The sequence below is a fragment of the Heloderma suspectum genome, chromosome 7, assembly GCF_057233095.1.
Source record: "Heloderma suspectum isolate Gila_16-S chromosome 7, 16-S_ref, whole genome shotgun sequence".
NCBI classification, from domain to species: domain Eukaryota; kingdom Metazoa; phylum Chordata; class Lepidosauria; order Squamata; family Helodermatidae; genus Heloderma; species Heloderma suspectum.
The window spans coordinates 96,058,816-96,085,024 of record NC_139464.1 but is presented as its reverse complement, the minus strand read 5'-3'; the positions used below and the strand labels follow the sequence as shown (position 1 = coordinate 96,085,024).

Below are 26,209 nucleotides of genomic sequence, written 5' to 3'. Positions count from 1 at the left end.
TGAAACAATTCAAACTATTATTTCCACACCACTCTTGGACAGGTATTCTATGCTGCAGATTTTTCTTGTATCTGAAAATAATAACCCACTCCAAAGCTTTCCAACTTGTTTCAAGCACAGCTATGATAGGTGATATAGCAGTTCTCATGCTTCCACATATGCAAGACTTTGAGCAGTCTAGAGCAAATGAAAAAAAATCCCTTTGTATTTCCTTTCACTTTCCTGGTGGATGCTCCAGCAGGGTTATAGCACAGCCATTCCATAAAGCAGAAGATACCTTCCACTTGTGGAAGAGCATTTTTTTGTATCCAATTCAATATAGTGAAGTTTTTCCCCCTGAGAATGAAAGTATTACTTGGACAATTTAATCTGAATTTCATGTTCTGAAAGTCACAGACATTTCGCTATGTTACTATATCAGACCAACAAATGTATTTGGCCATCCTATTTCAAACAGGTTGTGACGTAACATGGCCTATATAAGGGACACTTCTGCATTTCCTTCCCTCTGAATTTCTCCCTGGATTTAATAGTTCCAATTTATCTTGTAATGGTTATGAAACAGCAATGATGTATTTGTTTTCTGCCGTTCTTCCAGTATGTATCCCTGGAATTTGTAAAGACTGCTGCAATGGCACCACACGTATCATTTGATTGTTTAAAAGCTCCTTTCCCTGCCTTATATGAACTTCTGCATGAGAAGCAGTTTTTCTGAAACCTTGCTGCAGAGTAATCAACATATTACTATCATACTACTGCTGGTGCATATATATATGCTTTTGAAGGAGGAAAAAAAAAAACTACGAGGGGCTTAAGGAGAGTTTAGTTAGCTCTCTCGATATATATTTTTCAACTGTTTCTATATGTGTGAAAGCTGAAATCAAGTTCCATTTCTTTTAACCAGAGAACAGGATGAACATTATGATACAGACAGGGTTATTTATCTTACCAGAGCAAAGGGAGAAAAGTCATATGAATTAATGGAAGGAATGGAAAGCTGCAGCAAGAGTAAAGCATAATGTACCAATTCTGAAGTTACAGAAACAGGCTGAGTGAAACACTGAACATAGTCAACTCATGGAAGACATCCAGAACCGAACAGGGAAAATATTGTCTCATCAACCCTCACTGTTGAAATCTTTGCCTTCTTTCTATGCAAATGGAACAATAACTTCAGACTTGTTTACGTTCTTTTACCATGCTCAACTATGAGGCTTTTGCTGCCCAATATATTACACCGTCCAATTCCTCTAACGTCACTTGCACGCTATAATCACAATATAGAGAATATGTACGTTCAGTCTTTCATTAATTCAGGGCGCAATCCTATGGCCATTAGACGGCGGCTAGATGGCCATAGGATTTTTTGTTTTCTGGGAACTGAGCTTGGAACCGACTCTCCTCCCTCTCCTCCACAGGTGGTGCGGTTCGCCCCTGGCTCTGCACTAGCAAGAGCAGTGTGGAGTGGCTGAAAAGGGGGCATTACTGGGGTGGGGAGGGGACGGTGGAAGCGCTGTTATGACACTTCCTATGTGCTGTTTGCCCCCCCCCCCCCCAATCAGCCATATAGGCACAAATGCAGGGAGGCCTGAGCATGGAGGAGAAGATGCACTCCCCCCACCCTGCATTGGATAGTCGGTCACCTCTGAGTTTGGAGGTGGCCGACTATCTCCATAGGATTGTGCCCTTAGTCTTTCATCCCTTCTTCACATCACAGTACACTTTTTAATGTCTGGGCTGCTTTAAAAACAATTGGCAATTGGCACTGCAGGGACTGCTACACTGTGGAAAGCCCTAAGTACATGAAATCCTTGCCATATGCCTAAGGATGTTCACTTTATTGCGTGCAACAGATTTGCAAACAATGATATGGACAAGTAATTTGTTAGCCTACCCAATATCTTGAAAATACTGTATTAATATTTACTGTGACATGTCCTTACCATCTTCCCAGGTAAAAGGTGGAGGAGATTCAAGTTTAGGCCGTTCAGGTAAGTGCATTCCAGTTTCATTATTATACCCAATTGCCTCAGCATCTCTTCTAGCTTGTCTCAGAACAACACCTCCTTGATCTCTTAACCGCACAGCAGCTCTGTAGAATATTGTATCTTTTGCATTATATTTCATACAGTTATCAATAATAAGGTTGAAATCTTCTTCAAACTCACTGAGATTATTATAACCTTGGGTATCTAACTGTTTTCTCATAGTAGAAAAATCCATGGGATGTTTAATATGATCCAAATAATCAGGAACCTGAAGTACAATTTTTAAAAAGAAGACATGAATATATTTTAATTATTTGCATTTTGATTAAAACTCAAGAGATTATATTTTGCAAAGTGGCAATGGACTATACCATATTAATAAAATGCAAACATTGCCATGAGAATGAATCTGTTGAATCAATGAGAGTCATACAAATGTGTCAAGATAAGAAATGTACAGCCTGAAACTTTGCTTTCCATCTTTCCTCTTTCCATCCTACTTTTAAAAGCAAACTTTTATTACAAAGTGACCTGAGCACAGTCAAATTAACTTTAATATCTAAGCCAGAGGATAATCTGTATTTTCGAGGTTTCTATGATTAAATCCTACAAATAGGTTGAAAAATCAGATATTGATCTTATTTTTATAAGACAAATATTTTATATTGTGTGCATTCACAACATCTGGAAAAAGTAATGAGGAGAGTTTTGTTTTATTGTTTCTAAATTAAATGTAAATAAACTATATGTTTAAGTCTGGTGACACCAGATATTTGACTAAACATTTTGTCATGTCCCTCAAAACAATGCCATTAACACTTATATTGTTCTATACTGATGAACAACTAACCACATCAGAAAGATTAAAGTTTCACCTCTTTAAGATTCACTGGTTGAGCAAATATGCGAGCAGAATCCTTTTCCTGTAGCTGGTCCAGTACTGACCGCAGTAGTACGCTAAATGGAGTTAGCTGAAACTCCAAAGCAACCTGTTCCACTTTGATCTACACAATGGAAGAGAAATACAGTCCAGTTCATTAACAAATATGACTACAAGCTACTTAACTGCTATAATGACAATACAAAGCTAAGTTTAATGTATTGGCCTTAAAGCTCAATCCTAAACAGGTTTACTCAGTAGTAATTCTGTGTGTGGAGGACTGAAGCCTTAACGTTATAATAGTACACTGATTTAGGTGGTAAAGCTGTGATTTGTTTTGCCCGCATCTTGACAATTTACAGTTTAATTATAAAATTGTGTGTGCATTTGGTAATATGCCTAACTGCAACCATAACATTTTGGAGGAAAGAGAATTAGCCCTGACAGGAGAGAAAACATATTGTATGACATGTAACCATGACGTTCTTTGAAAGGTTTAAGAGCTTCGGCATATGTCACCACACACATGGACACAGACTCATCCTATATATAGCCATGTAGAAACATCAGTAGCCTGAAGTTGAAAAAGGTTGGCAGCTAGAGGAAGAGGGAATGGCTGACTGGTTGGTTGGAGCTCTGAATTATAGTTCAATTCATGACTTATGTTGGATTAAAGGGAGAAAGATTACTGGGGGTGTTAATTGTATATAGAAGTCAAAAGTGTCTCACTTTTTTGATGAATGGAGTCTCAGCCCACTTCTCAGGTCCGGAGCTCCCATGCTCCAAGCACCTCCAAAGAGCAATGTGACACAGACAAGACCCAATGTTCCTCCTGACCTTGAAGCTGAGGACAGGTGGGGGATCACGGCTGCAGTTATGCTGCACTTCAAGTGGTAGCTTGGAATACCTCAGAAGCACAGTTCAACTGCACAGATAATCTCCTGATTCCTCACTGACCTTGGAGCTCAGGAATAAGGCTTCTCAATGTAGCACTGGCTTCCAAGGAGCAAACACAAGTTTAACTACAGGAGCTAGGGGAAAGGAGTAATCCTTGACCTTGAGCTAAGTGTAATGTCAAAAACAAAATATTGCCCCTTCCCCCATTATGAGAAGGATAAGGAACTTGGCAACCATAAGTTGGCTACCAAAGCCATCTTAAATATATCCTTTGAATTAATCCTCTGATTATTCAAGTTTTGCCTTCAAAATGATACTAAAAGGAGTTACTCTCATACCTGTTCTCTTTTTAATTTCTCTCGTTTTCGTATAAGCTCTATCAATAACCGTGCTCTCTCAAGATCATGGCGAAGCCTTTGCCAGTACTTCAACTTCTCCTTTAAGGCTTGTGTTTCTTCATCATCTTCCCTCTTAAGAAAGAAAAGAGCAGTTTATATGTTATTGTACTCTTAACTCCTATTCTAGAAAACATTTCAAAAACAATTTTAGTCTAATTAGTATGTGAAGCTATTCACAATGATACCAGGAATATTTTTTTTCTGTTGTAGAACAAGAAGGAATATACATTCTCATATATTCATTTTCAGCTCATGTGCAATTATAATGATCCTAGCTATTTAAGCCATACATAATCAGCTCAAATCATATGAAGTAACTTAATTACGTTTTGAGTTATGAAACATACATACCTGCTGTGTGTTTCTTTGTGATTGCAAACTGGACTGCAGCCTTCTCAATAAAGGAACACCATTTCTGGACAGCCTTTTAAGTAACCAGTAACTGTGAACTCTTTCAACAAATTGCTTCTTCCGCTGAATGGCCACCTGATTCATAATTTTACTTAATCTAAAGCATAGAAAGGGGAAATTATATTTTGTAACAAAACACTGCAAATTTTAGTTTTAAAAAATCAAGAATAGATTTCTCATTTCAAAAATACATGTTAACAAGTTTACATGGCCTGGTATCCAAAGAGATACTTTGGGCTTTGGCATACTCAGTTGAATTTTTTTTTTTTTAATTATCTGAATGGCAGATACTCCTGCCACATCAAACTGCTTTTGGCACTCCCCTCAGTTTCAAAAGCTTTACCGTACACCATGAGGGTCTGCTGCTCAAGAAACACCCTAAGGCATGAGGAACTAATTCTCTGGATCCAGGGCATTATAAACAATTACATGTATCGTACAAAAGCTCATCTTTCAGAGTATTACTTTTGCATGTTACTTAATAGTAGTTCATTAGTGGAATGTTCCAGAATAGTACCCCAACATCACCACACCCTAAATTCTTCAATAAACACTTATTGCATATTGCCTTTGATTAAATTTATTTTTTGCCACTCCAGTTATGTAGTGCAGACTTGAGATATAACTACACACACCTGTTAGTCATTTGTGGCACAATGACCGGCTAAAAGAAAAAGAGAAACAACTCTCTTCCAATTTACAAAAGCTTTCCAGGTTCTCCCTAGAGATAATTTCTCAACTGAGCTAGGCAAATGGCTATTTACAAGTTTGATTTATCAGACTGCTTTATTTCTATTACTATACCAGCTGTGTTTGCCTCATCTACGCACCAACAGGTGCATCTTGTTTCCTCCTGCTATCTCTTCATAGCACACTAATCTGGATGATACAAGATTCTATTAGGAATGTGAAGGTATATATAATCTTCTAATAATGGGCAAAAATATTTTTTGGGGAAAAGAGCTTTACAGATGAGTGCTAAAAACCAATATAATACATGGTTCTCCTTACTGTTTCCTACACAGAAATGCAATCTGTATTTAAAGACACTACATATTGAAGAAACATCACTAAGGGCACAATCCTATTGGGGTTCCTGCCAGCCTCTGAACTCGGAGGCTGACAGGAATCCTATGCAGAGAAAGAGGAGCATGGAGATTATCTTTGCCTCTGGGCTCCTCCTGCTCTGCATTTTAGCTAGACAAGCATTTTCGCCCATCTAGCTGAGGCATCGGGGAGGGAACAAGACTGGGAAAAGCTGGGGATAGATCTTATCCCCACTTCCGCAGTCCCCTCCTCTCCCTTCCCACCAGCATGCCTCCTGTCTGTCTTCTCCAAGGTCGTCTTTGCAAGCTCGGAGAGAAAGCCAGTACAGTTCCTTCCACACTAGTTCTGAGGCGGTGAGGGAGGATGCAGGAAGTTCTGACTTCTGGGTGCAAGCACTGTCTCCAACCTCAGATCCAGGAAGCCAAAGTGTCCTTTGCCTCCCTCCCGACTCTGTCTAGGGGCCATAGGATTGCTCTCTAACTTTATCAAATGATATATAAAAATATTATAACAGTAGTCAGGATCCACATACCATGCACACCAGTTTTGCATGCAAGCCAAGGCTTTTCTGGCCACCCTTCCCAAGGCAGCCCTTTACACTGCCCCCTAAGCTGCTCCTGAAAGGTTGGGAACACTCAATGCAGCACTAAAAGCTGCAATCCAAAAGCAAAATTGCAAACTCTTCTCCACCCCCACGAGCAGAGCAATTTTGCTTGCACATGGTGCTGTTTGGATTTGCGCCAGCTCTGCATTTATATAAAAGTAAATGTCTTTAAAGGTAACAGAACTTCAATGCATAACCAAACTTTCTAAGATTTATGATAGGCCAACTATTTACCTTAACTCATTCTCTGAAGGTATTAAAATGTGTTCAAATGTTGGTGCTGACTGTTAAAACAGGTTTGCAATACAATTTGACTTTTTTGTTTTAATCTCCTATTGCTGATGGCTCTTTTAGGTTTTGTAAACTATGGTATATTTTATGGTATTATGCTGTTATGTGTCAAGTGAATTTTTCATCTGTGCTGATTTTTAATTGTTTGTGGACTTTATTGTGTTTAATCTATATAATGCCTAGAGAGATTTGTCTATGAAGCTTTTAAGAAATGTGATACATAAATAAATAAAATGATGCTTTCTCAAAAGTACATTTCACTGTGTTCAATGGGGCTTAGTGCTTTACTGCAGTCTTAATTGAGCATTATTGGTTCTCTGAAACTTCAATATATGAAATGAACATCTCTAGAACAGACATCCCTATTTGTTTTTGCAGGATACAAGCTATTATAGAATCCTCAACTATGAGTAGAAGTGTGGTAGTTATTCTTTCCTCAGTAGATCTCATTACTAGACTAATGGTGTTTCAACAGGACAAAATACTACATACATACTTAAGATAACACTTCATGCATCTGATGAAGTGGACTTTTGTTCACAGAAGCTTATGTCATAATAAATTTGTTGGCCTTTAAGATGCCACATGTTTTTGTTTACATACTTGAAGACAGGGTTGCTGGATACCCTTCTTTCTATATCATGTAATACCACCATAGCATTTCCATTTCATACCTGCCTTGAGAGCTTTGTAAGCTGAAAAGTAGATTGATATATTCTTAATGAATTCTTATTATGTTGTTCAGAATTTCTATTTATAGAAAATGTACTGAAGTTGTAGATATGTTAAACAATCTGAAGAACTGTTTTTACATATCAACTAAGGGACTTATTTTGTGCCAGACCTAGAAACTGTTGTTTAAACTCAGGCTTGATTTAAATTTGGGGGGCATTCATAGGCTAGGTGCTGAGAAAATATATGGCATGTGCACACAATGGAATACAACCCCCCACAGCTGTGTCTGCACTATTGGCAGAAAACTAGAAAATACATTTATTTTGAATTTGACCCACCCAAGTATTTTCCAATCGATGTATTAAGAAGCACTATAAACAAGGTAATATTTAAAAGTTTCTGGTATCAGATAGTTCAACCTAGTTGTTTTCTGAGACGAGCCACAAGACATCCAAACATATTCAACAACTCTGAAGAGTTGTCTTCAGATATACTTGCTCAAAATACACAAAGCCTCTCTATGAAATGAATACAAGAATGTAATAGCTTTGTAACTCCAATTTAGGCTCTATGCATAATAATCCATTTCGTTACAAAGTACATTGTATTTCAAGACCATTTTCTACTTTGCTTGAAAATTGAAGTGTATATAATTGATAAAGCATTCATTTCAAGGATCTACGGCCAGGAAAGTTACTGACAATTTAAGTTAATTTCTAAAAATAAAAAGTTCAGGAACATTATTTAAATATGCATAAGGTGTTATGTTTAACTTCACTGCATGTCTAGAGGTAGTCACAACATTTAAAGATATAATAGCCCCCAACCTCACAAACTACAGACCCACTAACATACAAGCATATAACTAAAAAACAAAGAACCTCATGGAAAAAAACACATTTCTGACTAGACAGTATTGTTAAATTAGGACTAGGCTCTAGGTGAATCATCACAGATTTCCCTTTAAATATGAGGGAACTCAAACCAACCTATCCTCTTTTCTATAGAGAGGTTATGTTTTGGAATAAGAATATTATTCTTACAATTTACTATTTGAGCAGACTCATAAAGTATCAAATCTCATTCCCTATCAATAAGCTGACAAATGGAAGACCAAGGAAAATAAAATAAAGCAAAAGGCTTGCTAAAATATTTATCTTCCTTACCTCTGAGGAGGGATACATGGAGCAGATACTGCAGGCATAACTGTGCAGGGTTCAGTCAGTGCTTTCTTTGACTTTTTAGCCTTTTTTCTGACCTTAGATGTAGACCTTGTTTTGGCAGAGCCTTCTTTTCTATAGAGGCCGTTTTTCATTTCAGCTTCTCCATAAATATTCAGAGGTCTCCGAATAGAACCTGGTGGTGTATGTACATCACAATATGCAGTCTTTTTCACTGAGAATGTTGTGCCACTGCCAGTTAGTTCTTTCACTGGTTCCATTTTCATATACAAACCAGCCTTTTGAGCACATGTAACATGGAATGCTGTGTAGCAGTTTGCTTTGTGGCACTGAATACAGGCACCAACACCTTTCTGTTTACAGAGGTAGCATGTTAACTTCCAACGGGCAGGGGGAATGTTCTTGACTCCATCTATTGGCTCAATAAAAACTGTATTGGCAAATCCAACTTCTGGAATCCAAAGAGCACACACAACGTGTCCCCACCGATCATCATCAGTCTTTTTAAAGGCACCTCCTTTGTTTGGACACAGTACACAGTCTACAGGCCTTGAACGGGACTGCAGACACTGCCTGCAGAGCCACTGGCCCTCAGGTATATATGGCACCCCGTAACACTCCTGATGCACTGCTAAGTTACACATATCACAAAAAAGAATCACGTTGCTGTTCTGACACTCTCCATCCATACAAATACAACAAACTGCATCTTCATCAATTAAAGACTGATGTTCACCCTGTTTTTGAGTCTCACAATAAGACTCTTTTTCAAAACGGTCCATAAGAAATTCAAACATGTTCTGTGACACAACTGAGACTCCATCACTCTTTCGCTTCTCATTGATTATTTCTAACCATGCGTAATCTTCTTCATCCATGTCATACTCCACTTCATTATCAAGTTCTTCTGAAGACTTTTCAATGAATTTATAGTAAGTTGGAGGCCTCCGAGGTGCAGAAGGTGGACTGTACTCAACAATATGCACTTTGGGCTCTGGAAGAGTATTTGCTGTAGATGGAATACCATGTCCACTTGGAAGAGCTTCATTTTTCTTTTTAACTTTGTTGTTCCTATGTCTCTTCGTTCTTAGAAAGACTGGCGGCCTCTCACTATTTTCTTTATTGCTGTTGCATTCACTTAATTCTTGGGCTGTAAGATCATCTTCTAATATAATCTCCAAGGGTTCAAAGATACTGATCCTGTGCAAGCGACCTTCAATTTCTATTTCTACCATCCTTTGAGCCTGAGCATAGGTCAAGGTTTCTCTAGTAGGGGAGTGTTTAATACTGCATGGAGAAGAAGAGTGCCGTGCTGAAGATACTCGATGACATCTTCCTTTCCTCCTCATTTGGTACTGATTACCTAAAATTATAACCACAATTGTAAGATGAACCTATATCTTTTAACAACAAAACAGGAAAGCAAGAACGTATAACTCAGCTTAACCATCTAGCTGGTTTTCTCCCCCAACGTAAGCCTAGTTAGTACCTGCATTTCAAGAAGACATTTAAAAACTATGAAACAGAACAATACTTTCATAAAATCAAATTAAGAATTCCACATATTTTGTAATTTTAAAAGTTTGGAAGCAATTCAATTTACTAAAAATCCCTTGTTGCTTATTCGGTCAGTCGCTTCCGACTCTTCATGACTTCATGGACCAGCCCAAGCCAGAGCTTCCTGTCGGCTGTCGCCACCCCCAGCTCCCCCAAGGTCGAGTCCGTCACCTCCAGAATATCATCCATACATATCAATCCCTACATTGAACAAATGAGCGTTCTGACATTAAGGGAAACATTCTGGGACAAAAGAGTAGCAAAAAATATAACCGTCATTAATGCATTTTAGGAAAAAATAATGGTAGCAGGTTTTTAATCTATTCAGCCATAGCAGAGACTACTTATACTATGAACATTAAAATATGTTTTAATGACATATTCAATAGGTACCTCTCATAAGCATTCAAAATAAAACTACACATTGTTTTTCATTATGCATTGTTTAACCAGTAATCCTATACATACTTATCTGGAAGTAAGTCCCAATGAATTTAATGGGACTTACTTCTAGGTAAACCTGCATAGGATTGCACTGTAAATATTGCATGTGTAATACATATTGCCTGAGATTAAATATGATACACAACGTTAACAGCATCTGATAATAATGTGAGATGTTCACAAACTAGAACAGAACGTTTTTAAAAATGTGAACAGCCTCAGAGAAGCGATTTTCTTCATGACTGCAGCTGGGGAGGAAAAGTTCCCATGTTGTGTGAACCCAGTCACTGTCTGGAAAGTTTACAGAGCATGGTCTGTTTTATGCACATATCCTTGCCTTCTGCTTCTGGGAAGGGACAGTTTTCATACTGGGAATTTAACAATAGTTCAAGTTCTATCTAGGGTACGGGTAGGTGGTGGGAGCAGACACTGACACAATTTGCATGTTTGCACCCACAGATGTTGAGATGAAGTATACATAAGCTCTTAGAAATATCCTTTGGAGAAGACTCAGGGATGGCTGCTCAGGTACAGGGTCCTTGCAACTAATGCCCTTGTGAAGAAGTGGGACATTGGCTCGTTCCCCTGTAGTGTGTGGCTTAACTCAGTTATCAGTAGAGAAGGAGTATTTTGATGTCTCTGCCTTGTAATAGGGTGAGAAATCTGCTGAAAAGCCCAAATGTTTAAAGTACAATACACTGAATCAAGAATTGGACAGAAGCTGTGACGGATCCAATATGCTGCTAAAGGCACAGAGGGGCAAAGGAGAGAAAGCCGGAAGAGTTATATTGTGGAAATTCCCATGCCAAAATGCTGAGATAAAAGAAAAATGTTGTGAACTGATCTCAAAAAGAGAAACAAAACCAATGCTTGATAATGTCTGTAAACCACTCTGGGGTTTCTTTACAAATTTTTAAGCAGATATTTACTGTTTTCTTTACAGCAATTATCTCCTCTGCATTAAGTCAGTTTTGTAAATCTACCAGTTACACAACAATTCTCTTAGGGCATGAGATCCTCTCCCCAATTAATCAACCTCCACTGATGCAACACTCATTTTACTCTTTCTATCAGGAAAAAAACAAGACTAGCTAGGCAATAATACATGAAGTTATCTGGATATATATGGGAATATGAAATAATTTATAACAACGGTGCAGGTGCCCTCCTCTCTTCAGGGCCATTTTCCAGACTAGAACCATACTGTTGCAATAATGCAGTTAACACTTAATTTTTAGTCTTAAACAACTGCTTTGAAAGGTCAACTGCAACCCACCAGCACTTTCTTCAGACAATATTTGTAGTGAGCCTTGATTATGTTGAGTAAAAATTCAACATTACTAAGGGATGCTCTGTTCCCCAAGGACTGAAATGATTTTATGAAGTGAGCAAAAGTTTATTGAAGAATGTTTTCAACCACTACCCAAATGCATTCATTGCCTTTAGGAAACTGACAAAAGCTGATTATTCCATTTCAGCAAATGAACAAGATAGTGCGCTTCAGTGCACTGAAGGATTGCTGCTGCCTTCACAAGATCACAAGTGCACTCCACATTTTATTTAGAAACCCTTGTTAGCTAATGTGTACCCACCTTACCTATAAGTATAAATTTAAAGCATTGGAGAAAAAAAGCCAGCCTTTAGTTATTCTTGGCATAATCCTTCCCTGAACATGAATGGTACCCACACACAGAGGAATTCTCAACAGGACATGGTAAGAGTCCTGTTTTCCCCAGCCCTCCCCTAATGAAGCATGGGCATGCAGTGCACCACGCCATTATAAGAAATAAGTGTGTGAACAGCTCCCATACCTCCTTCCAGTCAAGGAACATAGTGTTTGCATACATGTAAGTTGGTGGTGGAAGAAAGAACAGTGCTCAGTTATGTCCTATGGGTCTCCCTACCTGTGTAAACACTGCACACACACAGGGAAGATTATGCCCTCCACTGACAAGTATAAGCAGTTAAAATTGTTAGGGGTAATTAGTGTGCATTTAATGATCTTGTGCAATGCACACTTGTCTGTCTGCCCACCCTCCAGATGGTTCATAAAACCAGAACCTTCACTTATATGAACATGATACATGTATACCCTTATTCAATCATTTTATGGGTACAAGTTCTATATACCTCCACATGTACACACATTATGTGAACAGCAATGAAGGTTTTCTGAAAAATTTCGAACTGGAAAATTTCCCAACACAAATTAGGCAAATTTGCATAGGATCATTTGCATCAAAAAATGCTCAGTTTGTATTGGAAAATCACTAGAAAGTGATTTAATTTAGCGTGTTTATTAAACACAAGTCAAATAAACAACAAGGTAACCCATGTTAATTTTTTGTCCCAATACACCCCAGGTATTTGACCTGAAATATTTGATGACAAAAAAACTGAAGCACATTTAATGTGATTTAAGTGTTATATTACGTCAAAAATTTTATTGGAATTTAAAGACAACAGCATGTACTTCCCTTACATTGTTTAAATGAAACAAAGGTACTGAAAATTGTTGACATATTAATTCAGCTTTCCCCAACCTGGTGCCCTCCAGATGTGCTGGATTACAACTCCCAGCATCCTTCAGTCAGTATGGCTAGCTGGGGATGCTGGAAGTTGCAGTCCAACACATCTGGAGGGCATCAGGTTGGGAAAGTCTACAATAAATCATTTTAAAAACCCCAAAGAACTGTGCATGGTATGTTGACAAACACTCATCTGTTTCAATAGAGTTCAACTCTCTTCCACTAAGGTTGTTGGGGCACCTTTAGTTTCACTTTCAATAGTTAATCCATTTCACACTGCGACATATATGTATTTCAGTGACATATGTGTATTCTCTCACATACTTGCTAGGGATAATCACCTGAAAAACATTAATTACAACTTTGAAACGGCCAAGCTTGACTAATATTGTATTTGAAACTGGCATCCATTCATTGTTACTAATGAAATTACGAAACGGAACATTTTCCACAAAAAAAATAAAGCACTTGAAATTTTTCTGCAGAAATTTTCTGTATCACATCACTGGTAAACAGATTCTTAAGCTATAACCCTTCTTTTTTAATTTAACTCATGAACTTGTTATATTCATGGTTTACTCTGCTTAAGAGTTTAGAATGCCACCATAATTTCTTAGCTGCATTATAAATCCTTATAAAACTAAAGTACAATACAAGAGAATAATCAAAAAGCATTTGTCACACAACTCATTTAGAATATTACTTGTTTCAGAAAGCCGTCCTGTCTGCAACACTTGTAGTAGACACAAATGCAACAGACAACAGCTGTGTGTGTTTTTTTTAACGTAATAAAAGGCTACTGGATGGCAATCACCAGTTTCTCTTCCACTAACTGCAGCTGTTTTTGGAAAAGAATAGGATAGCTGTGCAATGCAATCTGAAGACAACACACAAATGTCTGCACTGAGAGAATTTTTTTAATGGGTGATGCCTGACTTTTTTTCATATCTTTTTGCCAATGACTCCCCATTTCTCTCCAGCTCTGAAAATGAAGATTCCTCCTTTTCAAGCTGTGTTGGCAATTTTTCCAGGAAAAATCCTAATTTTGGAAGAGGCAGGGACAAATAACATTTAAAAACCATTTCCCCTAATATTTGACTATGAATACTAAGGTGATGGTGGGAGGAGTGTACAACTACATGAATTTCCACAGAATTAGTGAAACCGCAATGCTGAATGATTAGTTCACCAAGTATATAACAAATACTTCCAAATGCAGGATGTATCTATTCAAACCTACATCAAAAATAGATGTAGGTTTGAATAGATCTCTCCCTCTCCAGGAATCTCTAAGCTGGTTTTTTGATAGAATCTGATGCCTTGGTTCAGCATTTAGAATAGAAACCAGAACATCTCTTTTAAAAATTATATTAGAAATAAAATAAGGTATGGAGACATTGATGAATATTTTTACACTACTAGGTATATTGAAAATGGAGTACTAAGTATTGTATAGCATAAGCCTCTGCATGTCTAATATCAGAACTGCGTTGAATGGGATTTGTTCCCATATAAGTGCATACAGCAGCCTTCCCCAACCTGCTAGCCTCCAGAAGTTTTGCACTACAACTTCAACAATCCCTGACTGTCAGGCATGCTGGCTGGGGCTAACTGGAGTTGCTGTCCAAAGCATCTAGAAGGTACTGTGTTGGGGAAGGGTGGCATATAGGATTGCAGCCTTAGAATCTTTTTGCTCTCATAACAACCTTGTAAGGTAGGTCACCGCTGTGCTTATTTTACAGAAGAAGAGATGACTGAGACTATGACATAAATTACTCTTAAATCCAGACCTCCCAGATCCAAGCCAACTTTTAAAATGGCTATCACATGTATTAGTAATAGCATACCTTATTGCTTGACAGCTATACTGCTTGATAGCTATACTATGACAGCTATATTGCTTGACAGTTAACTGTTCTCAAAATCTTCAGCCTTAAAATAATCAACATTCCAAAAACAAAGCTAGAAGTCTGTCTTTGTGCAATGAAACAGTTTTAACAGAAAACAATATAAGTTAACATGCGTTCAACTAAAACTATTTTCTCCAGGGTTGTAAATACTATGTGTATCTTGTTCAGCGCATATGCTTGTATCATAAACTAAGAGAACAGCTATACAAAAAGTAGTTCAAATACAGTGAAAGGATTCCATGTCTAGAAGACTAAGACAGAAAGAAATGCTTATTGATGCTCAAGTCAAGTGTTCATAGCTCAGCAACAACAGACAAGGCTTCTTGAAAATGATGTCATCTGTCTAAATATTTCTTTCAGAAAACACCCACCAAGAAGCCTACTGTTTGTCAAAGTTATGACAGATTAAGATTTGCAATATGTGCACTGCAACGGGTACACAAAACAATAAGATACAGATATATTTGTTTGTATCTTACATCACCTTTCCTATAACAAGCAAATGAAAGCCTCCCCGTTCAATCATTCAGTGAAAAGGCTGGCACTCTGATATATGCCGGTGATTAAGAATTCCAATAACCTAACCCTATACATGTCTACACTGAATCATACCCTACTGAATTCAGCGGTGCTAACTCCCCACACTTATATAGGACAAAGAAAAATGTTTTAACTCTTTTAACCTGGTGTTCTGTTCTGTTACCTTGTTGTTCACTGCTCCGAAATCTTCTGATGTGGAGTGGTATATAAGTAGTGTAAATAAATAAAATAAACAAACAACTTAAAGTCAAGAGAAAAAGGGAAAGCCACATTTCACTTAAAAAAGCGAAAGTGAGCTTCCCAGAAACTAACCCTCTCTCCCTGACGTCAGTAAACCCAACATCCAGGAAGAGAGATGATAATATCCAGAATTAAAGGGGTAAAAATTAAGAGGAAGACATAACAAATTCACGCCCTAATATTAAAGCTACAACGTATTGACATGTACGACACCCCTCCCTTCTGGAATGGTTCGACCCGACACGAGATTCAGACGCCCCCATCCAAACGCTAGCTTTTCCCCGCCCCGTCTCCGCCTCACCGTGACATAAACACAGTCGCTGGAAGTCTCCGGAGCACGCCCCTTCTCCCCTCCCACAGCCCGCCCCCGCGCCAATGGTTCCTGCCCAGATCCACGGCGCTCCCCTCCCCCATCCTCCGCCCCCCCGTATCTCGCAGAATGGCTCCTTCCACGCCAGGCCCAGCAGCTCTTTCTCCGGCCTTTCTGCGAGAAGGGCCCCCTCGCTTCTCCCCCTCTCCTCCCCACACCCCCGCCCGGGACAATACTCGGGCGGCAAACATGGCGCCCGCCCATCACAAGAGCCGCCCCGGCTCTCTCGCTCAGCGGGGCTCGCTCGGGGGCGAGACGGGCCCGCCAGCCGCTCCCGCACGCAGGCGCTGCCGCTCTCACCTGAGGGAGCCGCAGGGATGCGGCTGACAGACCCTCCTTCCACTCTGAGACACCGGGCTGGGTCCGGTCTAATGGCGGCGGCGCTCGCTCCTTCCGCTGCTAGTGCCAGGCGAAGGGGAGACCGAGGAGGCGGCGGCGGCGGACACCGCGCTGTCGCGGCCGCCCGCGGGCTCCCGGTCGCGGCGGAGGTGGCGGTTGCTGGATCCGGCTGCAGCGACGCATTCGGGGCGGGAGGCGGAGCGCGTCGCGAAGGGCCGCAGTCCGGCTGCGGGTTGGGCGCTGAGGCTCCCGTGGCCGACGAGCTTCCCCTCCTCCCCCCTCGGCGCAAACAATGCGGCGGCTTCAGCACAGCGCTCGCGCCGGCGGGGGAGGGGAGGAAGGGAGCGCGCAGGCGGGGGGCGAGGAGGAACAGGACGCGAGGGCGCCAGGCGCCTCCCAGCCTGCGGACGACGACGACGACGCGGACGCCTCGCCAGGGCTCCGCGCGCTCTGTGGGCGGGGCAACGGGCCTCCCCCGCCGGCCCCCTCCAGGCTCGTCACCCGCCCGCGAGCCAATCCTCGCGCGGGACGCTTCGCGGCGGACGCTCCCCCAGTCCTCGCTGCCGGTCAACTTCGGGAAGAGTGAGTTTTTCTGGGCTGGCCGCTCCTCGCCTGCCGCGGCGGGTGAAAAAACAGGTAGCGTCTCATGTCGGTGACAGCCGCTGCCATTTTAGGTGTCGTGCGCAGAAAACGAAGACGCGTGAGGTGCAGCGGGTGCTTTGGGTTTAACCCCGTTCACCGGGAGATCCTAGGTATGTTTACTCGGAAGCAAATCCCACTGAATCCGCCTGAGCAAATACACTTCGGCTGCAATCCTGTGCACCCTTCCCTGGGGGACAGCCCCGTTGAACTAAGTGGTACTCACTTCTGAGTAGACATGTGTAGGATTACGCTTTTAGGTTCCCGGCGCTAGCGTGAATGCTTTAGCTTGGTTTTACTGTGCATGTTTATTCGGAAGATATTCTGCCGAGTTCAATCGGCCTTTCCCAAGAAAACCGAGCATAGGATGGTGGCCTGCTTTCGATCAGCAGGGAAGGCAGGCTCTGGAGGAGTAAAACTAAGGAACGTTTTCAAAGGTGCAGCTCACTGCCATTGTCCCATTACTAAAGGAGTGGCTTTGTTCTCTACTTGTATAAATACCAGCACTGAAGATGGTTTATGGTTCTGCAGATAATTGTTCTGCAGTATAACAGTGATAGATGGACATTATTTATGTGTACATAGCAATGCTCCTGTATGGCCAGTAGTATATGATATGACAAGGAACTTATATTCCTTGTCAGGTGGCAAGAATCTGCATGGAACCTGGACTTGTAAAAGGCTCACCAACAAAATTAAGCAAACTTCAGTGCTGTAGTATGATGTGAAAACATGGCTGCAATCCCGTACATAATTTACATGTGATGAATATATTAGTAATTTGGAAACACCCATATCAATAACCTCAAAAGGCTTCAAGGCAAATGGTCTGATGTTTGTAGGCAATGACATCCAACATATGCATATAGTGAGAAGACAAATTAGCAGGAAGATGAAGTCAAACTATGTTATTTATTACATTTCTTTGCTGCCCAATAGCTGAAGCTCTCTGGGCGGTTCACAAGAATTAAAACCACAAAGTACAGAATAAAAACTGTAAAATATAAAGTATAAAAGCTTAAAAGTACAGTATAAAAATAAAACCAGAATAAAACCTAGCAGATATGGAGAGATTTAAAATACAGTAAGTTATTTAAACCCCTTCATGGATCACTGCCTTGTTGTGGCGAAGGGGCTTGCGTAACTCAGTGAAGCCATAAGCTATGCCGTGCAGGGCCACCCAAGACGGACAGGTCATGGCAGAGGGTTCTGACAAAATGTGGTCCACTGGAGAAGGAAATGGCAACCCACTCCAGTATTCTTGCCAAGAAAACCCCATGGAACGTATCACAAGGCTAAAAGATATGACGCAGGAAGATGAGCCCCTCAGGTCGGAAGGTGTCCAATATGCTACTGGGGAAGAGCAGAGGGTATTTCCAAGTAGCGCCAGAAAGAGTGAAGCGGCTGGGCCAAACCCAAAAGGACAATCAGCTGTGGATGTGTCTGGCGGTGAAAAGAAAATCCGATGCTGTAATGAACAATATTGTTTAGGAACCTGGAATGTCAGATCAATGAATCAAGGTAAGCTGGAGGTGGTCATACACGAGACGGCAAGATTGAACATCGACATCTTGGGAATCAGCGAACTCAAATGGACAGGCATAGGCGAATTTAATTCAGGTGACCATCATATCTACTATTGTGCGCAAGAATCCCTTAGAAGAAATGGAGTAGCACTCATAGTCAACAAAAGGGTGGGAAAAGCAGTACTGGGGTACAATCTTAAAAATGATAGAATGATCTCAGTACGAATCCAAGGCAAACCACTCAACATCACAGTAATTCAAGTCTATGCCCCAACCACTGAGGCCGAAGAAGCTGAGGTTGATCGGTTCTATGAAGACCTAGAACACCTTCTAGAACTAACACCAAAAAAAGATGTCCTCTTCATCATAGGGGATTGGAATGCTAAAGTAGGAAGTCAAGAAATCACCGGGATAACAGGCAGGCATGGCCTTGGTGTACAAAATGAAGCAGGACAAAAGCTAATAGAGTTTTGCCAAAAGAACATGCTGATCATAGCAAACACTCTTTTCCAACAGCACAAGAGGCGACTCTACACGTGGACGTCACCAGATGGTCAATATCGAAATCAGATTGATTATGTCCTTTGCAGCCAAAGATGGAGAAGCTCCATACAGTCAGTAAAAACAAGACCTGGAGCTGACTGTGGCTCAGATCATGAGCTGCTTCTTGCAAAATTTCGGCTTAAATTGAAGAACGTCGGGAAAACCACTAAACCGTTCAGGTATGACCTCAGTCATATCCCTGATGAATATACAGTGGAGGTGAGGAATAGATTTCAGGGATTAGACCTGATAGACAGAGTGCCTGAGGAACTATGGACGGAGGTCCGTAACATTGTTCAGGAGGCAGCAACAAAATCCATCCCAAAGAAAAAGAAATGCAAGAAAGCCAAGTGGCTGTCTGATGAGGCTTTACAAGTAGCTCACAAAAGAAGGGAAGCGAAAAGCAAGGGAGAAAGGGGAAGATATACCCAACTGAATGCAGAGTTCCAGAGAATAGCAAGGAGAGACAAGAAGGCCTTCTTAAATGAACAATGCAAAGAAATCGAGGAAAACAACAGAATGGGAAACACTAGAGATCTCTGCAAGAAAATCGGAGATCTCAAGGGAACGTTTTGTGCAAAGACGGGCATGATAAAGGACAAAGAAGGCAGGGACCTAACAGAAGAGGATGAGATTAAGAAGAGGTGGAAAGAATACACAGAAGAACTATAATGTTCTTAATGTCCCTGATAGCCATGAGAGTGTGGTCACTGAACTTGAGCCGGACATCCTAGAGAGTGAAGTCAAGTGGGCCTTAGGAAGCATTAGGAACAACAAAGCTAGCGGAGATGACAGTATTCCAGCCGAGCTATTTAAAATCCTAAAAGATGATGCTGTTAAAGTGCTGCATTCAATATGCCAACAAATCTGGAACACTCAACAATGGCCGCAAGACTGGAAAAGGTCAGTTTACATTCCAATTCCAAAGAAGGGCAACGCCAAAGAGTGTTCAAACTACCGCACAATTGCGCTCATTTCACATGCCAGCAAGGTGATGCTCAAAATCCTACAAGCTAGGCTTCAGCAGTATGCGAACCGAGAACTACCGGAAGTACAAGCGGGGTTTCGAAGAGGCAGAGGAACTAGAGATCAAATCGCCAACATTCGCTGCATCATGGAGAAAGCAAGAGAATTCCAGAAAAACGTCTATTTCTGCTTCATTGACTACGCTAAAGCCTTTGATTGTGTGGATCACAACAAACTGTGGCAAATTCTGAAAGTGATGGGAATACCAGGCCACCTTACCTGTCTCCTGAGAAACCTGTAGGAGGGTCAAGAAGCAACAGTAAGAACCAGACATGGAACAACCGATTGGTTCAAAATTGGGAAAGGAGTACGACAAGGCTGCATATTGTCACCCTGCTTATTTAACTTATATGCAGAGTACATCATGAGAAATGCCGGGTTGGATGAATCGCAGGTCGGAATTAAGATTGCCGGGAGAATTATCAACAACCTCCGATATGCAGACGATACCACCCTAATGGCAGAAAGCGAAGAGGATCTCAAGAGCCTCTTGTTGAGGGTGAAAGTGGAGAGTGCAAAAGCTGGTTTGAAACTCAACATTAAAAAAACTAAGATCATGTCATCTGGCCCTATCACTTCCTGGCATATAGAAGGGGAAGAAATGGAAGCAGTGACAGATTTTACTTTCTTGGGCTCCAAGATCACCGCAGATGGTGACTGTAGCCATGAAATTAAAAGACGCTTGCTCCTTGGTAGGAAAGCTATGGCCAACCTAGACAGCATAGTAAGAAGCAGAGACATCACCTTGCCAACAAAGGTCCATCTAATCAAAGCTATGGTTTTCCCAGTAGTAATGTATGGCTGTGAGAGCTGGACTATAAGGAAGGCTGAGCGCCGAAGAATTGATGCTTTCGAACTGTGGTGCTGGAGAAGACTCTTACGAGTCCCCTGGACTGCAAGGAGGTCAAATCAGTCCATCCTAAAGGAAATCAACCCGGAGTGCTCATTGGAAGGACAGATACTGAAGCTGAAGCTCCAATATTTTGGCCACCTAATGCGAAGAGAAAACTCCCTGGAAAAGACTCTGATGCTGGGAAAGACTGAAGGCAAAAGGAGAAGGGGACGGCAGAGGATGAGATGGCTAGATAGCATCACGGATGCAATGAATATGAACTTGAGCACGCTCCGGGAGAGAGCGCAGGACAGGAAGGCCTGGCGTGCTATGGTCCATGGGGTCACGAAGAGTCGGACACGACTGAACGACTGAACAACAACAACAAAAGTTATTTAAAACAGCAAAGTTAAAAGACTATAAGGCTAAAATACTTTGTTGTTGTTGTTCAGTCGTTCAGTCATGTCCGACTCTTCGTGACCCCATGGACCATAGCACGCCAGGCCTTCCTGTCCTGCGCTCTCTCCTGGAGCGTGTTCAAGTTCATCTAAAATACTTAGGAAAATAAAAAGGTCTTCACTGGCACCTGAATAAGTACAGCATAGGCGACGGGAACTTCTCTCATTCCACAGCAGAAAAGGCCCTCTTTTTGGTAGCCACCAGCCTCACTTCCTTTGGCAGGGGCTCCTGGAGAAGGCCTCCTGAAGATGATCTTAGGATTTGGGTAGGTACATATGGCAGGAGACAATCCTTCAGATAACATGGCCCCAACTGTTTAGGGCTTTGAATGTTAATACCAGCACTTTGAATCAGGCCTGGACATGGAATGGCAGCCAGTGCAGCTGGAAAAGTACTGGCATGATATGATCATGTTGGCCAGTTACGTACATTTTAGCGGGTGACCAACTATCCTTGTTTTTAAAGGATTTTTACAGGAAAGTTTTTCTGCAAAATGGTATCATTCCCTTATTCTTGGTTGCAGCATTGTAGTACCCTTACCCTTTATAATTAAAGAAACACATTTTCTAAGAAAGATACCCCCAAATGTTAATGGACAGAAACATGTTTTTATATCAAAATTGTTTGCAAGTACAGCAGTCCACTTGAAAATGCTCTATATAGTCTTTAATTACATAACCACATGATATTTTTTCTGCTAGTCAAAAGGATGGTCTGAGTGGAATAAATAAGGATTCAGATCTGTACTGTTTTTGATCTTTTTCTGATCTTCTGTTCCCTTATATCACTGCATTTAAGCCAGACAGCTTCTGAGGAAGTAAACATCAAGCACATGGCTCTCCTATTCAGTTTTGTTGGCAATATGAAGATGCATCTATGCATTTCTGTAATGTAAGGATAAAGTATGTTGTTGAATGCTATCTTTATTTAAATCATCAACTCCCCTGTTTTAAGTTTTTCATCAAAAGAATTAAACTATCTTCAATTTAGAAAAGAGAGGAATCAAACATGGAGCTAAAGCAGAAAGCTAAATCTTATAAGAACCATTGTTGTTGTTCAGTCGTGTCCGACTTTTCATGACCCCATGGACCATAGCACGCCAGGCCTTCCTGTCCCACGCTCTCTCCCGGAGCGTGCTCAAGTTCATATCTTTATTTATAAAGATATCTTTATCTTTATTTCATATCACAGTTCGAAAGCATCAAATCTTTGGTGCTCAGCCTTCCTTATAGTCCAGGTCTCACAGCCATACATTACTACTGGGAAAACCATAGCTTTGATTAGACGGACCTTTGTTGGCAAGGTGATGTCTCTGCTTCTTACTATGCCGTCTAGGTTTGCCATAGCTTTCCTCCCAAGGAGCAAGCGTCTTTTAATTTCATGGCTACAGTCACCGTCTGCGGTGATCTTGGAGCCCAAGAAAGTAAAATCTGTCACTGCTTCCATTTCTTCCCCTTCTATATGCCAGGAAGTGATGGGGCCAGATGCCATGGTCTTCGTTTTTTTAATGTTGAGTTTCAAACCAGCTTTTGCACTCTCCTCTTTCACCCTCAACAAGAGGCTCTTTAGATCCTCTTCGCTTTCTGCCATTAGGGTGGTATCGTCTGCATATTGGAGGTTGTTGATATTTCTCCCGGCAGTCTTAATTCCGACCTGCGATTCATCCAACCCGGCATTTCTCATGATGTACTCTGCATATAAGTTAAATAAGCAGGGTGACAATATGCAGCCTTGTCGTACTCCTTTCCCAATTTTGAACCAATCGGTTGTTCCATGTCCGGTTCTTACTGTTGCTTCTTGACCCTCATACAGGTTTCTCAGGAGACAGGTAAGATGGTCTGGTACTCCCATCTCTTTAATAATTTGCCACAGTTTGTTGTGATCCACACAATCAAAGGCTTTAGCGTAGTCAATGAAGCAGAAATAGATGTTTTTCTGGAATTCTCTTGCTTTCTCCATGATCTAGCGAATGTTGGCGATTTGATCTCTAGTTCCTCTGCCTCTTCGAAACCCAGGTTGTACTTCTGGTAGTTCTCGTTAGGGCCAACTAAAATGGAACAAAATACTCAGCAAGTTCGCAAGAGCTCCTCTTTAAGCAAAATGTTAATTAAAGAAAACATAACACAAGCACACAAAAGGATGGAGGAAAAAGGCAAAATGATATTTGGCATGATGAAAAAGCCCCAATCTGCTTTATGAGCCCAAACATTTTTCCCCCTAACTCTGCTTTGTTGTTGTTTTTCTTGATATCTAGCCTGAGAGTTCGGATGAACTCAAAAGCGTTCCCAAATTTAAGTAGGTCTTGATGAATAATATTTTCTAATGGACTAACATAGCTACCTGCAGTTTTTTAAAGCATAAAAAGGTAGAATATTTTAAAAGCAAGAAAAAATAACTATTTGGGCCTCCTCACATGATTTAACTAAATATATTAAAATCTTTGGAAAATTGATTAAGGGAGCAATCCTGTGGGGATAGGCGGCTGCCTCCAAACTCGGAGGTGACTGCCTATCCAATGCATGGCGGGAGGAGTGCAGAGGAGATCATCTCCTACACGCTCCAGCCTCCCTACATTTGCGGCTAGACGGCTAATTTCAGCTGTCTAGTTGCAGGACATCGAAGCGTGGGGTGGGGAGGCCAGACAACACAAAAGAAATGTTGTACAGGCACTTCTGCAACCCCCACCCCACCCCCGGGAATGCCCCCTTTTGTCCTGCTCCGTGCTGCTATTATGAGCACGGAGTGCAGGGATGATCTACGCCATGTACAACGTGGCAGGGGAGGCAGTTCTCCAGGAACTGACTTTGAAGCACAGGCTCCAAGGCCAGTTCCTGGAAACCGATCAATCCTATGGCTGTCTAGCTGCTGTCTAGCAGCCTTAGGATTGTGCCCTAACTCATTAATGATTAAAAGTAAAGAGAAGGAAAAAGGACTGAAATTTAAAAATAAGTTAATGTTGAACATAATAAGTTAATGTTGAACATGTATGCTTATTTAAAGTACAATTTTATTTAACAGTTTTGTGAACTTTAGATAATAGCTAATTAAAAATGTATGGGAAGAGGAAGGTTTTGTTTTTTTTTACTATATCATACATAACATGATTAACAAATGTAACTATTTGCAGATATTTACATTGAAATTATTCGACTTAAAATACATTTTGGATGATTTGAATACAATTATTTTCTTTAAGTTATTCTTGTCTGTTTGATAGTTATTATTAAGAGATTTTTAACCTGCTTTTTAGGGCACACTGCCTTCACAAGGTGGCGTACAAGCTTTTGAAAATATGAGTGTACAATTACACGCACGTACACACAAATACAAATAGCACTGTTTTGAAATGTTCTGGGGAAACTGATTAAAAAACCTCTTTCCTGATCTCATGAATACAATGCTTAGGAACCCCAAAAGCTAATACAGTAGAAAGTAATATTCATATCAGAAAAATAGTTGCTAGGAACCAAGGTGTTTTTTTTAAGCAGCCTTATTTTCCCTTTTAAAGATGTTTAGGTTTTCTTCTTTATCCTAGTATGACTGCAGCTTGAAAATGAAAGCTTCTGTTGATGTCTTTAGAATGTGATGGAGCTCAGTATTTGACAGTGGGATTAATTTTCGCTCTTTCCAGTAATGTAGCAGGTCTCATTTGTTTAACTACCAAGGTTTCATTCTTTTGCCATAGAAGCACTACTAGCATAATTGGGACGTTTAACCTAAATCTGAGACTCTACCATGGGCTTTTGAAAACTCTGCAGATCATTATCTATGGGTAGCACATAAATATTTCTGAATTTCAAGATGATCACAGGTCATTAATGTTATTTCCAGGGCAGCACAAATCACTGTTGTTTGAATCTTAGCATAGGATGTCTAATGACTTGTCTAAAGGTGTTGTCTGTCAGTGTTATTCCCCAGACTTGATTCTCTAACCAGTTTAGAATGCAATCCTAAAGGGGAGGGATTCTGGAGGATGGGGTGCTCCAGTCTCAGAGGCTCTGCCCCATCCAAAGCTCTGCCAGACACTAGGCGGCAGGGCAGAAGGAACAGTGCAGGTGTCTGTTGCCTCTTTTTCCTCTCTGTGGGACATTTTACTCCCAAATCCAGTTACAGACCAGCCTCAGAGCTGGTCTGACTTCCCCTCTATGTTAGGGGCCGAGAGGACTGTGGATACTTTGGATCCAGGGCTGCTTGCTCCTCGCCCACAACCACACCCTCAATGCACGCACGCAGCCGCTATGAAGTTGGAATGTCTTCATCATTATTTTCTTCAGTTTCAAAATGCTATGACATTAGCTAGCACATCTGAAAAATAAACATGAAAACTAGCCCATACAAAATAAACATGAAAATTAGACCTTAACAATATTTAAATGTTTAATTAAAACAAATTTAAAATGTATTTTAAGGTTCACAAATCATTCCCTCAACCTCAAAGCAGAAGCAGTAAGCATTGTCAGAAACATACATAACGAAAGAGTCACGTTTTTACTCTGCTTCTATTTTGGTATTTGTATTTTTTAAGATAACTATAACACTGATGCCTACAATCCTACAATAGTGGACATTCTTATCACAATGCACTTTTCCCCAGCTAGTGAGCTGCATCTTCTTCACTCATGTATTCTCATTGCACACAAATTCAGATGAGTCTGTTAGGAAAATACCCTGCATCCAGGTAGGGGTCTGAATTTCAGTCCTTTTCAACATTCCAGTTCTTTGAAGTATGATGCGCTCCTATTTCCTTCCTCACCTGACACACAGGACAATGAAGATTTTCTTATCTTCCTATAAGCAAGGGTCTCCTACACTATGGTGTTTATTGGCAGTGTTTGGGCCCAACAGGAGCATTTTAATTTTCTTGCATTCTTTTGCTGTGCTGTA

General features: G+C 40.8%; 2 protein-coding genes across 7 annotated transcripts in view; one reads left to right on the top strand and one right to left on the bottom strand.

Moving 5' to 3' along the window:
- Positions 1-16,778, bottom strand: part of BRD1 (bromodomain containing 1) — a 42,875-nt gene extending 26,097 nt beyond the window's left edge. For 4 of the 6 annotated variants that reach the window (XR_014784462.1, XM_084810944.1, XM_084810947.1 and 1 more), the window contains exons 1-6: positions 15,515-15,820; positions 8,358-9,735; positions 4,515-4,671; positions 4,104-4,235; positions 2,864-2,992; positions 1,944-2,256 (exon numbers count right to left, since the gene is read on the bottom strand). Coding sequence is in view for 5 of the 6 variants with exons in the window: in XM_084810944.1 (XP_084667070.1) it covers positions 1,944-2,256; positions 2,864-2,992; positions 4,104-4,235; positions 4,515-4,671; positions 8,358-9,735; positions 15,515-15,623 (2,218 nt within the window). In the remaining variant the exon portion in view is untranslated. Of the gene's footprint in view, positions 1-1,943; positions 2,257-2,863; positions 2,993-4,103; positions 4,236-4,514; positions 4,672-8,357; positions 9,736-15,514; positions 15,821-16,261 lie in introns of those variants that run through there. The other 2 variants (XM_084810946.1, XM_084810948.1) reach the window with 1 other exon arrangement.
- Positions 16,779-17,013: 235 nt separating this feature from the next.
- The window catches only part of ZBED4 (zinc finger BED-type containing 4), a 32,091-nt gene continuing 22,895 nt past the window's right edge, over positions 17,014-26,209 (top strand). Inside the window, exon 1 of the mRNA XM_084810952.1 lies at positions 17,014-17,052. The gene's annotated coding sequence lies outside the window, so the exon portion shown is untranslated. The remainder of the gene's footprint in view (positions 17,053-26,209) is intronic.